Source organism: Puntigrus tetrazona, chromosome 23 (genome assembly GCF_018831695.1).
Source record: "Puntigrus tetrazona isolate hp1 chromosome 23, ASM1883169v1, whole genome shotgun sequence".
Lineage (NCBI taxonomy): Eukaryota > Metazoa > Chordata > Actinopteri > Cypriniformes > Cyprinidae > Puntigrus > Puntigrus tetrazona.
The window spans coordinates 13,116,511-13,131,598 of NC_056721.1; the positions used below are offsets into that span (position 1 = coordinate 13,116,511).

A 15,088-nucleotide genomic window follows, 5' to 3' on the forward strand; every position below is an offset into this window, starting at 1 on the left:
TCTTGCCAGCATTTCCTTTTAATTTTTGAACCCAGAATACACATGAGCAGCAGCAACACGCGTTAGTCTGTACATTTTCCTCTGCTCAATGTTTGCAGTCGGATATCCTAAAACCATTTCCAGGGAGAGGCTCATCACAGCATTCACAGTGTGCGTGCACATATACACTGAGATATGGATCTTAGAACATCAAATACATAAGGATTAGTCAATATGAGATCAAAAATAGACAGGAAGTGGCACAGAAACCAGATATTGACTGTAGCTAGCATAAGTCGCTTTGCAAATTAATACAGCAAGGATTATAATGTGCTCAAAAGGTTAGCCTGTTATAAAATATCCTGCTAAATATTTTCTTATGGTGATGTAAGTACCAGCACCCCAATATCTAACATGTTTAATGCCGTGTGCTTTTCTTTATAGGTGCAGATAAGTATAGAGCCTATTTTTATCTGCTTATATCTGTTGCTTTAATACCAAACAACTTTAACCTTGGTTTTCAGGGTCGGCTCCAATGTCCAAAGTACTATATAACGAAAGAGCCGTCATTTCTTTTTGCTGGTCTTATTTCTGACCGTTGTGCGGAATTAAAGCTTAAAGGAAGAGACAGACATGGAGAAAAATGAGAGGAAGGGGGTAAGTACTTACGACTAAACTTTATATTTCTGCCATAAGTAAAATAGTTTTACAGTTGTTTAAACACTTGGTTTTGTTTTTTGCTTTTTTGGTTTGGTAACTGAGAAAACAATTAAATGGTATTTCTGGCCTTTTCAAATCCTGCAGCTGCTTCCATATGACTGAAAATTAATTTTGAGGCGTTTTATCTGTATTTACATATTTTTTTTAAAGTAATGCAATTTTACAGAGAGTGACACTGATCCTGGCTGCAGCTTCTCTGATTGCTGGATTTGGCTCGTCTTTTCAGTATGGATACAATGTGGCTGTTGTCAACTCACCTGCCCCGGTACTGACCGATAATATTTATTATGATATTATATTATATATTATGATATTATATTATGTTTAAACATTTCGTCATTGATAAACTTCTCTGATATTGTGATCAAAGGACATGCAGCGGTTCTACAGCCAAATATATGTGAATCGTTATGGCCCAATGTCAGAAAATCTCTTGACCCTCCTGTGGTCCGTAACTGTGTCCATGTACCCACTGGGTGGGTTTTTTGGATCTCTCATGGTAGCTCCATTGGTGAACAAATTCGGAAGGTGAAAAAATCTGTCGTTTGTACGTTGCACCAAATCCCAATCATCATTCGCGCTTAACGGAGGTCTTTTTCTTAAAGAAAAGGCACACTTCTGTTCAACAACGTCTTCTCTATTATTCCTGCTATAATGATGGGTGTGAGTAAAGTGGCAGGGTCATTTGAAATCATCATTGTGGCACGCTTTCTAGTGGGCATCTGTGCAGGTCAGTAGAATATTCCTCCTGTCGGTTTGGATCAGTGGTGTGCTTAGACATGACAGGATGTGACTGTGCTTTACAGGCCTGTCCTCCAACGTGGTGCCCATGTATTTGGGAGAAATCGCACCCAAGAATTTCAGGGGGGCCATTGGAATAGTGCCTCAGCTTTTCATCACTGTTGGTATCCTTGCCGCCCAAGTGTTCGGTATTGACAATATATTGGGAAATGAGGAAGGTAATTACACAGAGCACTGGGGTTTTTGTCCATTTTTTTATGGCATACTGCAATATTGCTGTGCTCCTGATGCTCGTGGTGATGTGTATTGTTCTCTCTCTAGGTTGGCCCATCATGTTGGGCCTCACAGGGATTCCGGCTGTCATTGAGCTGCTGCTTCTGCCTTTCTTCCCCGAGAGCCCACGTTACATGCTCATACAGAAGGGGGATGAAAAAACTGCCAGGAAAGGTACAGAAGGAGCTATTTTGGTCTTCTATGTTAGAACACACAAAAAACAAGTGTGTTTTGTAGTTGGAGGTTCACCAACGATGAACTCATCAAGATTACAGGGGTTTTATGACGCAGTCATTGTTTGGCTTTATCATTTGGACTTATGTAATTCATTTACAACATTTAGATGCTGTTCGTCCTTTTTCTATTGAAGAGATAACCTTGTTGGATCATTGAAACCTCCTCAAGGTCTTGTGTTGTCTATTATGCTATAATAAATAAATAATGACATTTTATTTTAAGGTGTCCATAACAAAGGGAAATTACCTAAAGAGGTACTTGGTAGTAGCCATTGTACTCACATAAAACAAAATGTACTTACAGTTAACCTAAGTTATGGAACAGTTTATACTTACAGTTTATAATTATGTAGATTTAATAGGCTGCTATTATTACATGTTAGAATTACATGCAGCATAAGCTACTTAAAATAAAGTGTATCAAGATTGTACTTAAGTGTAAGTACCTGTGTGACAGAATATATCTGTTATATCTGTTAAATATGTGTAACAGTAGCTGCATGTTACAGCTACATAATTACAAACTGTAATTACAGGCTGTTACATAAATTAAATGATGATAAGTACATTTTATTTCATGTAAGTACAATGGCTGTCACTAAGTATTTAGTGATATTAGGCAAGACTCTATACTCAATTACTCTATATTATGACTTAAAATAAAATGTTACTGAATTATTTTCTTAATTAGTATTTTTCATAAATGTAATTCCTTTGTGTTTTGCTGTTGAATTAATATGCTGTATGCACAGATTGACATTTAGTTCTGTCAGTTCTGTCTGTGTATTACATTATTACTCCAGTAGCTGGCAACAATCCTGTCTTTATGAGTATGATATTTATTCATTCACATTCATTCAACAGATTTAAAAAAAAAAAAAAAGACTGAATCATTTAGGAATAAAAACAGTTCACTGCCTTAATAAGAGTGTAACTGAATCATCCAAATGTATTCACCCGATTCATTTTAAAACACTGACTCATTCCGGAACAAATCAATTGCATTCTTTAATTATTCACATTCTTGCATTTGATTTAAAACACTGATTCATTTAGGAGTTAAACAAGTGCCTGGCAGTGGCATTGAATCATTCGGATTTATTCACCTGATTCATTTAAAAGGACTAATTCATCCAGAATTTTATGTGTGCATCATTAAATCATTCACATTCATTCAACCAATTTGTTCAAAAACACTGATTAATCAAGTAAATGAAACGACTGTCACTGAATCATTTACATTCATAAAACAGATTTGGTCCAAAATGTTTTGATTAAAATAATAGTTCATCCAAAAAAGAAAAATTCATTCATGATTTTACCCTTGTGTCATTGCAAACCCATAAAAATGAGCCTAATCTTCAAAACACAAAAACAATATTTTTTTTAAACCTGAGGTATCTGTCCATCCACTGACAGTCCAGGTATTCAAAAACGTAAAATATCCAAAACGATAGAGATGTCATGAAACAAATCCTTATGAATCAAATAGCTTAATCCAAGGTTTGCGAAGAGATATAATTGTTTTGTATTCTAAACAAAAAAGCAACCATAACATCAATATTGTGTCTGAAATGTCAGCTACTCAAAATTAGTGTCTTGCTTACTTGAATTTCTATGAATTTCTTGTTCATCCAAACACAAAGGAGGATATTTCATTTTTGGGTGAGCACTATCACACTCATTATAGTGCCGTTGATCTGAATGTCAACATGGGAGCTATTTATTAAATGAAGTCTCTGATGTGTTTTAGGGTTGCAGAAGCTGCGTGGCTGTGAGGATGTGGATGAGGAGCTGTGTGAGATGCGTGTGGAGGAACAGTCGGAGCGAGCAGAAGGTCAACTCTCTGTGCTCAACCTCTTCACCTTCCGCTCACTGCGCTGGCAGCTGCTGTCTGTAATCTTCATGAACATGGGCCAACAACTGTCAGGAGTCAATGCCGTAAGCACCGCTTTAAAACATCAGATGATTCTATTTAATGCATTTTTTATGAAAACGTAAGTGTAGTGTTAAACAGTTTTTATGTTTTGGTGAACTGAATCCTAACTTTAACCCACTCTTTTTCACTAGATTTATTACTATGCTGACAGCATCTACAGCTCAGCAGGAGTGTCTGACGAACACGTTCAGTACGTGACGGTTGGAACCGGAGCAGTTAATGTCTTCATGACAATAGCAGCTGTGAGCCATTGTCTCTCTCTTTTTGACATATTTATAACTTGGTAACACTCTTGAGGAGCTCATTTACTTCACAAAGAAATATGAGTGTAAAAAATATGATTTTCTGTTTGTGTAGGTGTTCATAGTGGAGAAATCTGGCAGAAAGTTGTTGCTATTGATCGGCTTTGGCGTCTGCTGTGGAGCCTGTGTTATTCTGACCACAGCACTTTACTTCCAGGTATAATTGCGTTAAAATATTACTGACATTATTTACACAATAATATTTTAGTTTTTTGTGTGATGCCTCAGTGCATAATATAGGCCTGCTATACATGTTAAAAACTACATTCTTAATGAACTATTTAGACAGAATCTTTTTAAAATTAAGACATTATTATTTAAATTAGATCATTGTAATATTTGAATATAGGATATTTATTGGTTATTGGTCATAACTTTAGTTAATTAATAACATTAATAATTAATGGTCACTAATGGTGTTGAAAGAATTCAAATGTTTATATATATATATATATATATATATATATATATATATATAACCACATATATATATATATATAAACTTTCTTGACCCCTAATTCAAGCAATAAGGATAAGGATTAATACTGGAGCAAGCTGTTATGACTAATCAGTTTCACTTAACTGAATAAGGGAGTTTCCTTTTGTGGCCCATTATGTTTGTAGTAAATTGTTGTTTACAGACAGACAGGTGTTATAGGCATTGTAAAATATCAGTCCCAGCTGAGATTTTAATTTTAGAGCTGCGAATGTGCTGGCCTGACAAATTTGCCTCTTGGGTCTGTGTGAAATGCAAGGCTATAAACGGTAGAATAACTGCTGTACATTCCTCCCACAGACTACACTGAACTGGATGCCCTATGTCAGCATCATCTGTGTCATTGTTTACGTCATCGGACATGCTATTGGCCCAAGTGAGTTCACACCAATCCCGGAGGGGGCATATTGCGGATGCACAGAGGGGTTCGCTGCATCCCAATGAATTCCCTCCCTCCCTTTCATTTGTTGTATTCCTTGGTGGGGAATGACAATAGATTTATGCCGCAGTTTCTGGGATTTTACATTAAAACCCTGGAGTGAATGCGGGAGAAGTGCTTTAAAGTGCCAGTAAAGCAGATTGTAAAAGCAGCACAGTGTTTCAAGCAATCTCTTTCCTCACTTCCTATAAAAAGATGACGTGCCTGATGATATCCAGATTTGACAGCTTTTTCTGCGTCCCTTTGTAGGTCCTATTCCTAATGTAATCACTACAGAGATGTTTCGGCAGTCTTCTAGACCACCAGCCTTCATGGTGGGTGGATCGGTTCACTGGCTCTCAAACTTCACCGTCGGCCTGGTCTTCCCCTTTCTAGAGGTCAGAGGTCAAACACAACACAACAAAGTCACAGTATTGCACCACTCTATACTTTTGTTAAGTTATTAAAGGAACAGTTCACCGAAAAAAAAAGAAAGAAAATTTGCTGGAAATGTACTCACCTTCAGGTTAGCAGTGATTAGGTGCTGAGTACACAAAGCACACAAATTGTGGATTACTTTTGGATTACCGTGGTATTTTTTATCATCTGTTTTAACTCTTACTCTGGTGGCACTCGTTCACTTCAGAGGATCCAGTGGTAAATAAGTGATGAAACTCCTAATCTCATCCAATGAGTAACTGGTGATTTTTTTTTCATGCAAATCCTTTTACAGTTGCAAAACTTACTGACTCATAAAAGCAGATCATCAAACTTGAGTTAAAAAAAAAATGTCATTATTCTCTACAGAAAGGCCTGGGCCCTTACAGCTTCATCATTTTTGCCTGCATCTGCCTTGCCACGCTTATATACATCTGGGTGATCATCCCAGAGACCAAAAACAAGACTTTTCTGGAGACCAGCAAGCTTTTTGCTCAGAGAAACAAGGTGGACATTGTGATGGAGGCTGGAGACTCTGAGATCAAAGAGACCGGAGAGGGAAGCAGCGAAAAGGAAATGAAAAACACATTTCTCTAAATAGATAAGGGGTTGTTTACAAAGGACATCTTCTTGCTTTTGTCTGCAATGCTTTGAATTTTTTAACACACTTTATTTTTGAGTGTCTGCCGGGGTTTTGAAAGAACATGCCCTGTATTAGAACATTAAAATATTGTGCCTTTTCGGTTTCATCTTTATTTGGGGTTTTGACAAAAAAGAATGTTTTCAAATGGCTTCCGAAATAATCAGCGTAAAAAGTCATATACAGTATTTTCCTTAAAACTAAGAATATTTGGTCCCACTTTTTATTACACTCTCAGAAATAAAGGTACAAAAGCTGTCAATGGGACGGTACTTTTTCAAAAGGTACATATTTGTACCATTTTGGCACCTTAAAGGTACACATTAGTACTTAAAGCGTACATATTTGAATCTAATAGGAACAGAATTGCACCTTTTGAAAAGTGACAGCTTCTGTAACTTTATTTTTGAGAATGTAGGTGGCCTTAACTACTGTGCACTTAACATAGTAACTTACCTTATTGTGTACATACATGTTTGTACTTGTATAATACCTCTATGTAGTTACATCTGTAATTAATATCTGTATCGCGGGGTGTCCTTTACACAATTTTCTGTCTTGTGTTTTTTGCATGTCTGTTGCATCATATGACTTTTTTTAGACAAATATTTATGTATTTCAACGAAGGTTCCTTTCAAGAAGCAATTGTGAAGAATCAAGAATAGCTTTCTTTCATGACTTAGAAACATGCTCTCAATAGATATTTAAGGTATACAAAGTGCATTTGGAATAAATGAATAGCTCTAGACCGTTAAGAAGGTTAAAAATGCGAATGTTTATTGAAATTCTTCAGATATGATTCACATTATTCATTTGGCTAAAAACGACATTGAAATGTTTGTATTTAAAATAAAGATTGATTAGAATACATCTTTCTTAATTGCAGTTACTCCCCAGGGATAGTATATAGTTCAAGTTAGCAGAGCTAATATTGCTGATATTAACATTCGTTTGAAAAAGTCCTCTTTCTCTCTCAGAGGCAAACCTGCCCTGCCTGCAGCTGAACTCCTCCAAACAGACTGAGCGGAGTGATTCCCCAGCTCAGGACGTCCCCTTTCACCTTGCCATTATCGCACAGCATTTGCTCCTTAATCTCTAAGGCAGTCAGAACATAATCCCACATATTTACATCGGTCATTTGCCCAACAAAAGCATCACTGTCTGAGATCCCTAAAAGGCCATCCTGGTCCTTTCCCAAAATGAAGTTTCCTCCAGCTGGAATGGCGTATCCCGCCTGAATGTACCTTTCTTTCCCGACCAGCCCGTTCACCCACAGTTCAACCCCTCCTGTGTGTGAAGCCCAGGTGAAGCAGTAGTTTGTCCAGTCGTTAGATTGTGGCTCGAATGGTAAATTCACGAACTCATCTCCAATCCAGAGACCCACTTCAGTGCCCAAAGTGATCATTAACTCATTGTCATGTGCCGTGGAGTAAGAAAGCACGGTTAGGTCTTGTAAAGGTGGTATGAGGACATTCATGCAGGCCGTGAAGGATTGGAGGTTCATGGGGTGGGACAAGAACACAGTGGCGTAACTCTCCACGTTCTTTTTTGGGAAGTAGAGGACCAGTGACGATATATGCTGCAGGCCTTGAGGAGGAAAGGTGACGTAAGTCGATACATAGCATCTCGACGGATTATATTAGTTGTTATGGTATGTTTGAATGTCTCCAGTTCTAAAACTACAGTTGTACCCACTCCAAGAAAAATACTCACCTTTAGTTGTAGATGATGGTCCTTAAAAAGACCAAATATCAATGTCAAAGCTAATTTCAATTTAGAAATGGTTTAACAGTGCATACTGAGACTGACACACATTACTTTTAAAGGGATAAATAACAATTCTATTATTTACTCACCCTCCAGTATGGCATTTTTTCCATTAAACAAGTTGAATGCAGAAAGCCTGAGCTTTTTTTATACAATGAAAGTGATGAAATTTTATCATTATGAATTAGTGTTTATAAAGACCAATTACCATTAAAGTCACTTTCTACTAATACAGTTTGCTTGACGGCTTTTGTCGCCATTCACTTTCATTGTGTGGAAAAAGCAGCTTACATTCTGTTGCAAATAAAGGAAGAAAGCCATACAGGTTCCTTAAAGACATGAAGAATTTATATTTTTGGGTGGACTATCCCTTTAAGATTTCACTGTAATCTTGACATTTCTCATGAAAAGTTATACCTGAAACCGTTTTTTTGTCCAGTGACACAATAAGGCTCTCAATCCTCTTAAGCTTAGCTTCAATCTCCTCCTGGCGGCAAATTCCTGCGAGAAACCAAAGAGGAGAGAGGGAGAACATGCTCAGGCACCGCAGGCCTAACAAAGAAAGTTTTTCGTTACTGCTAGAAGGGATGAAGCTCTGCTCTAACCTCCTTTGCTCAGGCGTGGGAGGAAAGAGGACTCCACCACTCTGTCATTCAGAGGCTGGGCCATGCGGTAGTCGTTCCACAGGGTCTTATTTTCATGGTCCATTAATGTGCTCTCCAATTTCCTGATCTGAAGGTCACCCCATTAAAAGTTAAAGGAAAAGTAAAAAAGATTGAAAAGTTTCTGGAGAACTTTGGGAGTCACCTGATTGTGAGAGAGGGTGATGGGCGTATCAAACACAGTCCACAGAATGCTCTCATGGCACGGCGGTGTGGTGAGAGAGCCCTGATATCTGAAAAAGTGACCCAAGTTGTCTGGAAGCATGGATCGTACGTTCAAGTTAGTGATATTCATAGCCTGACCTGCAAAGAGAGAGAGAGAGAGAGAGAGAAAAAAAAAATACAGAAAATAAGGATATTTGAGGCAACATAGAATGAAACGTTTTTGCAAGGTTCACACAAAAGGTTTTGCATACCTACATACTTGATGTTTGCCAGGTTTGCAATGAAATCACTGTAGTATGTGTTCTCGAAATGACCATCCTAAACAAACAAAACAATCTCCATAATGTCATTACAAGCAAAATTTATATTATATATATATATATATATATATATATATATATATATATATATATATATATATATATTCATAAAAACATAAATAATGTATAGATGATAGATAATAGTTAAATAGATAGATACTGTAATCATTTCTTACTATTGTAAATATATAATGGGAAATTTACATTTATTAAAAATCATTTAAATAATATTATTTTGTCTAAAAAATATAAAAAATATACTATAAATGTTTAAAGAATTAAGAATTAAGGAAAATTAAGAATAAAAAGTTTTAAAACAAAAAGAATATATAAATATACTTTTTAATATATGAAATATTATATATGAGTATATATGCATTCTTTAAACATTAAGTTGAAACTAAAGGCGGTATAACTAGTGGCATGATGGTTCTGAAGAGGTTTCATGAACGCACTAGCTCACTATTATAAACCCAGTTATTAGCTAAGTAATTGCAAAAAAAGACATTTGCAACTGCACTCTATATTGCAGCAGATGCCTGTGGGTGTGTTACTAAAACATTGACCTCCCCCATAAAATGGCACCGGGAGCTTGTGACCTGCTCACAGTCTTGTGGGAATAGAATGTCAGGCAGTAGGCCACCACACAGCGGTCTGATCAATTAACCCATTTAGTTCAGAGAATACTGTCTGTCTTTACTCATGCTACGTGCTTCAGGCAATGCAGGGTCATTTGGTGCAGCCCAGCTCTGTTTTAAGAGGATTCATGTATAATATTTTTCATTTGCATTTTTTATTTTCAATTGTATTTTTCTGTAAAGATAACTTTCTTTCCCTTATTCCCATTAGATGGCAGCACTGCACCACAATGGATAAAAAAATAACGGCGAAAAACATGCTCACAGCCGGTCTTACCTCATAAAAAAAGGCTAAAACTGCAAGCCCGTCTTGTTTATCTTTGGCCTCGTGGAAGCTCCTGTACTTATCAGAGTTGTAGTGAACGATGTGCAGCTGTGACACAGGAAGTCAAACAGGAAAGCGCTAGAAATTACACTTAAAATTGAGTAATGTTAGATTCAAAGCATATATTGAGTTAAACGAGTCCTTCCGTGTTGCTAAATTAAAGTTTCTCAACGCTCTTGAGCAACTTATATGCAGAAATGAACAAAATAACAATATAACAGAACAGCGATAACTACATATTTGCCTAAAATAGTAGCTGACATACTGTAGTAAAACTTCAGGCATGTGTCCAGCATCACTTGAATGGATAAGCCCTGAGCCCCATAGCCCCACTGAAGAAAACAGTCCCTCAACTCTATATATTTTTGTATCTAGGATGTCTCTAAATGCACATTTATCCATGCGCTGGGCTTGTATGAATTATGTAAATACTTCTGCCATGTAGCGGATGCCATCCACAGTGTGCTCTGATCCACTGGCCTCCAAGTCCCAGCCTCCCCAGTGCAGATGCATTTGGACAGCAGTGTAGTGGTCTGGAAACCCCTTGGTGATCTTCATAGTCGGCGGCAGTTTAATTTCCACTGTCAAAGACAAACAAGACTGTAGACTGCATTCTAAGAGCGAATCTATCCCGTAAACATGGTCTGAAGTAGTCTGTATAAAGTAGCAGTGGCCGCTTTTTGACACGAGGGGGCGACAAAATCAAGGCAGCGGAACGTAGATAATAATTGAGAGTTGTGCATTGTTTTAATACATGAATCCATACCTGAATGTCCGTTGTTGGTCATGCGAAAGCTGCCGCGCATGTCCTCGTAGCCGGTCAGATCGAGCTGTAGCAGTCCCGGATTGTAACGCACTTTGCGTCGCTGTATGTCGATGGGAGACTGCTGGTCGCCGCCGCACTCGGGAAACTTCTCTGCCCAGTGCTTCTGGTCCACTTCTCCTTCTGTATGAAACAACGAAAGCCATTTAAGCAGAGCGCGACACGCAATATACACAATGCAGCCGGCGATGATATGGACGGGGAGCCGTACGCCTTACTTTACGATAACGCGCGATTCAAATTCGACTGAAGGTATTTCTTTAATGAGAACAGCGCGAAGGAGGTAACCATAGCAACAGTGCGCACTTTACGCGCTTTCCATTATGAAGTTTCGCTCGGTATAGTAGCTACATCAAAGTTCCTTGGCTATATCATTTACACTTCAACTGTTCTAGCAACGCTATTGAAATGAATAAAATTAATCGTGTTTAAACACAGCTTCACTACAAAATACAGTGAGGCAAAACCGTGGTTTATTTGTAACTTGTGGCTACCAGGTCTAATAAGCACGTGCGTGTGTATTTCTTTTAGTAAAAAAAAAAAAAATCGTAAGGTGTGAAGTTACCTTTTATATTTACCTACCTGTAATGCAAAGATTTATATATATATATATATATATATATATATATATATATATATATATATATATATATATATATATATATATATATATATATATATATATATATCCAGTGAAAGTCATTAAATTCGTAAATTGAACAGATATTTGTCTTACATATGTATCTTTTTATATCCTATATTTATTTTAATAGGCTATTTGCATAGGTAGCCATCTTCTTCTATGATAACAATCACTCATAGAACAACGCGGCTCATTGTTATTTGACAAAAAATAAATTATGACTTTGCACAGCTGAAGTTAGACAGTAGCCAGGCTGGGCGATACGAACGACGCAAGCTAAACGTTTCATGTCAAAAAAAAAAAAAAAAAAAAAAAAAAAGCGAACATCGCCTTACAAACTTATTGCGCGCGCACCAGAACTCTTCAAAGTGAGATTGTTTAAAATAAACGAATAAAAAAGGAAGCGCTTGCCTGAATACGTCCATTTATGTCCATCTATTCCAGCTGATGCGAAGTTCACCAGTCCGGCGTATAACAGGACTACAAACAGCTCCATGCTCCAGCTGCACAGACTCTCTGAGTGAGTGTGATGTATGTTCACAGGATCGTGAAGAGGTGCAGAGAGTGACATTGATTGCAACGGTTTACACCCAGAATGCCAAAGGCGTGTAGTAACATGGTCATTTAGGGAAGCTTTGACGTATTGGCAAATAAATGTTTGAAGCAGTTCCCAGGATTCACCAACAAGTCAGTCTGGTTTTGTTCAGTGGTTTCACGTTTTTCTTTTTCTTGTTTACTCTTGTGCAGCCTTTAAATAAAGATATTTCAATGCAAATAGAACGTGATTTTTTTTTTCTTGTGCGCCTTGCTTTAACGCAAAAGCATTTCACTACATGTCGTACTACGTATGTCTGTGTATGTGACAAATAAAATTTGAATTTGAAATTTGAAACGTGTTTAAAATGATTATATTACATAATGACTCGTGTTAGTGGCCCAAGTAAAGCTGATTTCATTTACATCATAAAATGATCAAAACGAGGCGAGTGGTTCGAGGAAATAATGTAGAATTAGCTTTTCTATAGCTGTGCCTTTAAAATGTAAACCCTATTCAAACATGTTTAAAATGATCATGACTCAAGTTAATATAGCCTGACTGAATTCTTTTAACATCGTAAAATAATAACAATAACGGCTAGTAGCAAGGAGATAATTGATTATGTAAATCAGTATTATCAGTTACTTGTTTTCATCAGACAAGCTTGTACTGTAAGTTTAGGCGGCAATCAATTTCATTAGTACAATTTCATTAAATGTTTTTATATAATGTCTACTTATTACTACTCAATGGCTAATGAAGGTAAAGCTGCTTTGAATTTTCTAGAGAAAAGGAAACCAGTGCATGCTAGCAAACGGTCATCTTAAATCTGGCTAAATCAAACATCTCTGTCTCGTGTTTTACTCGTGAATAAAGATGTTTAATAGACACTGTGAGGGTAAATAAAAATGCAAACTACAAATGATGACGAAAATATCAAAGTGTTTGGACGTCCCGATACTTGTAATTATCGGATCTGCCATCAACATCAAACGGGCAGCCAATGATTAAATGAGGTACTCAGAGTGAAGGAGCCTTGAGAGAGAAACCACAGAGGTCAAAGGTTACTTTGAAGACTCTAGAGTTTAGTAGCTGATAATGAAGTTAAGGCGCCCCAGTTACTGAAGGAAAGATGTGTGCATAGCGCTGTCCATTACTCTCAGAACTCTGTGAAAACATGTCTGGAGTTTGTAAAAAAGCATAATAACAGTGCAGTTGCAGTGAGGGAAGACATGTGATCAAGATGTACCTTTTACCTAAATTCAGAGTGATATGAGGAGCCCTGCTGTGGGAATGTTTTTGTCAAGATCAAAAGACCCTGATCTTACTCTGACGTTGTCACTAGGGATGTTATATGCTATGCATGGCTTCAAATGGGACAGTTGCTAAATTAAAATGGCAAAATACAACACTCACCCAAATCTATAAATCTGACAAGGGTGCACAGTATAGGAAAATAAGGGTGCATGGGCAGATAAAGGTGCACAGATAAAATGTTTAAGAACGTAGATATGGAGATGTGAAGTAAAAAAGTGGTACGGTTAGAGGTTCGTGTTTTTGTGCAAATGCTAATTCTCTAGGACAACGTGTTTTTGTGGGTTGATTGGTGAAATTATGAAGAGGATTTAGAAAATGAGTATTCTGCAGCACTGATAAGACAGCAGACGTTTTTGTTCTCAAGCTTTGTCAAGACTTCAGTGGTTTCAAATGAAAGCCACACTTCACTCTAATTCAGAGTAACGAGACAACTGGTTGAGTCTGGTTAATGCTGGTTCGTGGTATTGAACGCTTTGGGAAATGTTGCCATCAACAGGCAACCAGGTGAGACACGGGGCCCACGACCGATCAAAAGAATCTAGATATAAATTTGTTACTCATTCTCAGTGGGGAAGTGGCCAAGCAACATTACTCAGAAACGCTGACTGGCACTAATGAACACTAAATCTAAAGATTTCATAATACTCCACAAGAAATTAATACTTTACTCACCAGTGATGCATTAAACTGATCAAAAGTGATAAATAGCTTTCAATGTTACAAAATATTTACATTTCAAATAAACGCTGTTCTTTTGAACTTTCTCCTCAACAAATAATCCTAAAACAATTAGATCAAGTTTTTTTTTTGACAAAATATTAAGCATTGGCCGGTCATATCGCACTGCGCACCTCTGATAAACGTCGACATTAGAATGATTTGTGATTTGTGCCGCTGAACATTTAGGTTTGCCATCACAGGAATAAATTACATTTAAAAGATTATTTAACATTATTTTGCCCTCAAATTTTATTTCACAGTATTACGGTTTTATTGCATTTTTAATCAAATAAGTGCAAAGTTTGAAGTACTACAACACCATTAAAAATAAATAAATAAATAAATAAATATATATATATATATATATATATATATATATATATATATATATATATATATATATATATATATATATATTTATTTAATAATATATATATATATATATATATATATATATATATATATATATATATATATATATATATATATATATATATATATATATATATATATATATATATATATATATATATATAAATATATACAAATACAAACAAATAAACGATTTGGTCAAGAAATGCATATAAAATTAAAAATTGGATTGCACGAAACTCATACAAACGATATAACCTACTGCACATCTGAGGACTTAAAGGAAATAGGTTGGGAGTCCTACGAGCAGCCATAAGATGGCGTACTAGTAATCTCGTCAAGGTCATCTACTGAGTGAGGCTGCCATGGTCGAACACAGCATCACTTGGTACATCGCGTGCGTTTGAAATGTACATTGGACATTGTCCATATATTTATTATTTTGGTCATTTTAGTGATAATCATACTGTGCCAGTTTACATGTATTATGATGCGCTGGGCTATCTAATACCTCAAATAAAACGTAACCATATAATATTATATAAATATGAACGCATTGACAAACTATAGAAAATAAAAAGAGAGCAAAAAGCAATCAGCTATCAAATGAATTTAA

General features: G+C 36.5%; 2 protein-coding genes across 3 annotated transcripts; one reads left to right on the plus strand and one right to left on the minus strand.

Moving 5' to 3' along the window:
• The first annotated feature begins 482 nt into the window (after nt 1-482).
• On the plus strand, nt 483-7,050 carry LOC122329098 (solute carrier family 2, facilitated glucose transporter member 5-like). The gene is made up of 12 exons (XM_043225301.1): nt 483-636; nt 866-964; nt 1,070-1,227; nt 1,305-1,429; nt 1,506-1,658; nt 1,762-1,887; nt 3,703-3,890; nt 4,020-4,130; nt 4,246-4,347; nt 4,987-5,062; nt 5,375-5,502; nt 5,912-7,050. The coding sequence occupies exons 1-12, from the start codon at nt 613-615 to the stop codon at nt 6,137-6,139; spliced, it is 1,518 nt and encodes a 505-aa protein (XP_043081236.1). The 5' UTR covers nt 483-612; the 3' UTR covers nt 6,140-7,050.
• Nucleotides 6,938-12,128, minus strand: ca6 (carbonic anhydrase VI). 2 transcript variants are annotated; one of them, XM_043225299.1, is made up of 10 exons: nt 11,937-12,128; nt 10,826-11,005; nt 10,492-10,640; nt 10,012-10,107; nt 9,028-9,094; nt 8,757-8,914; nt 8,555-8,681; nt 8,367-8,450; nt 7,896-7,916; nt 6,938-7,769 (listed from the first exon to the last, which is right to left on the minus strand). In XM_043225299.1, exons 1-10 carry the CDS (start codon nt 12,094-12,096, stop codon nt 7,156-7,158), a joined length of 1,656 nt encoding a protein of 551 aa, XP_043081234.1. In that variant the 5' UTR covers nt 12,097-12,128; the 3' UTR covers nt 6,938-7,155. The 2 variants fall into 2 exon arrangements, with proteins under 2 accessions (XP_043081234.1, XP_043081235.1); XM_043225300.1 differs by lacking the exon at nt 7,896-7,916.
• Between the last annotated feature and the right edge of the window lie 2,960 nt (nt 12,129-15,088).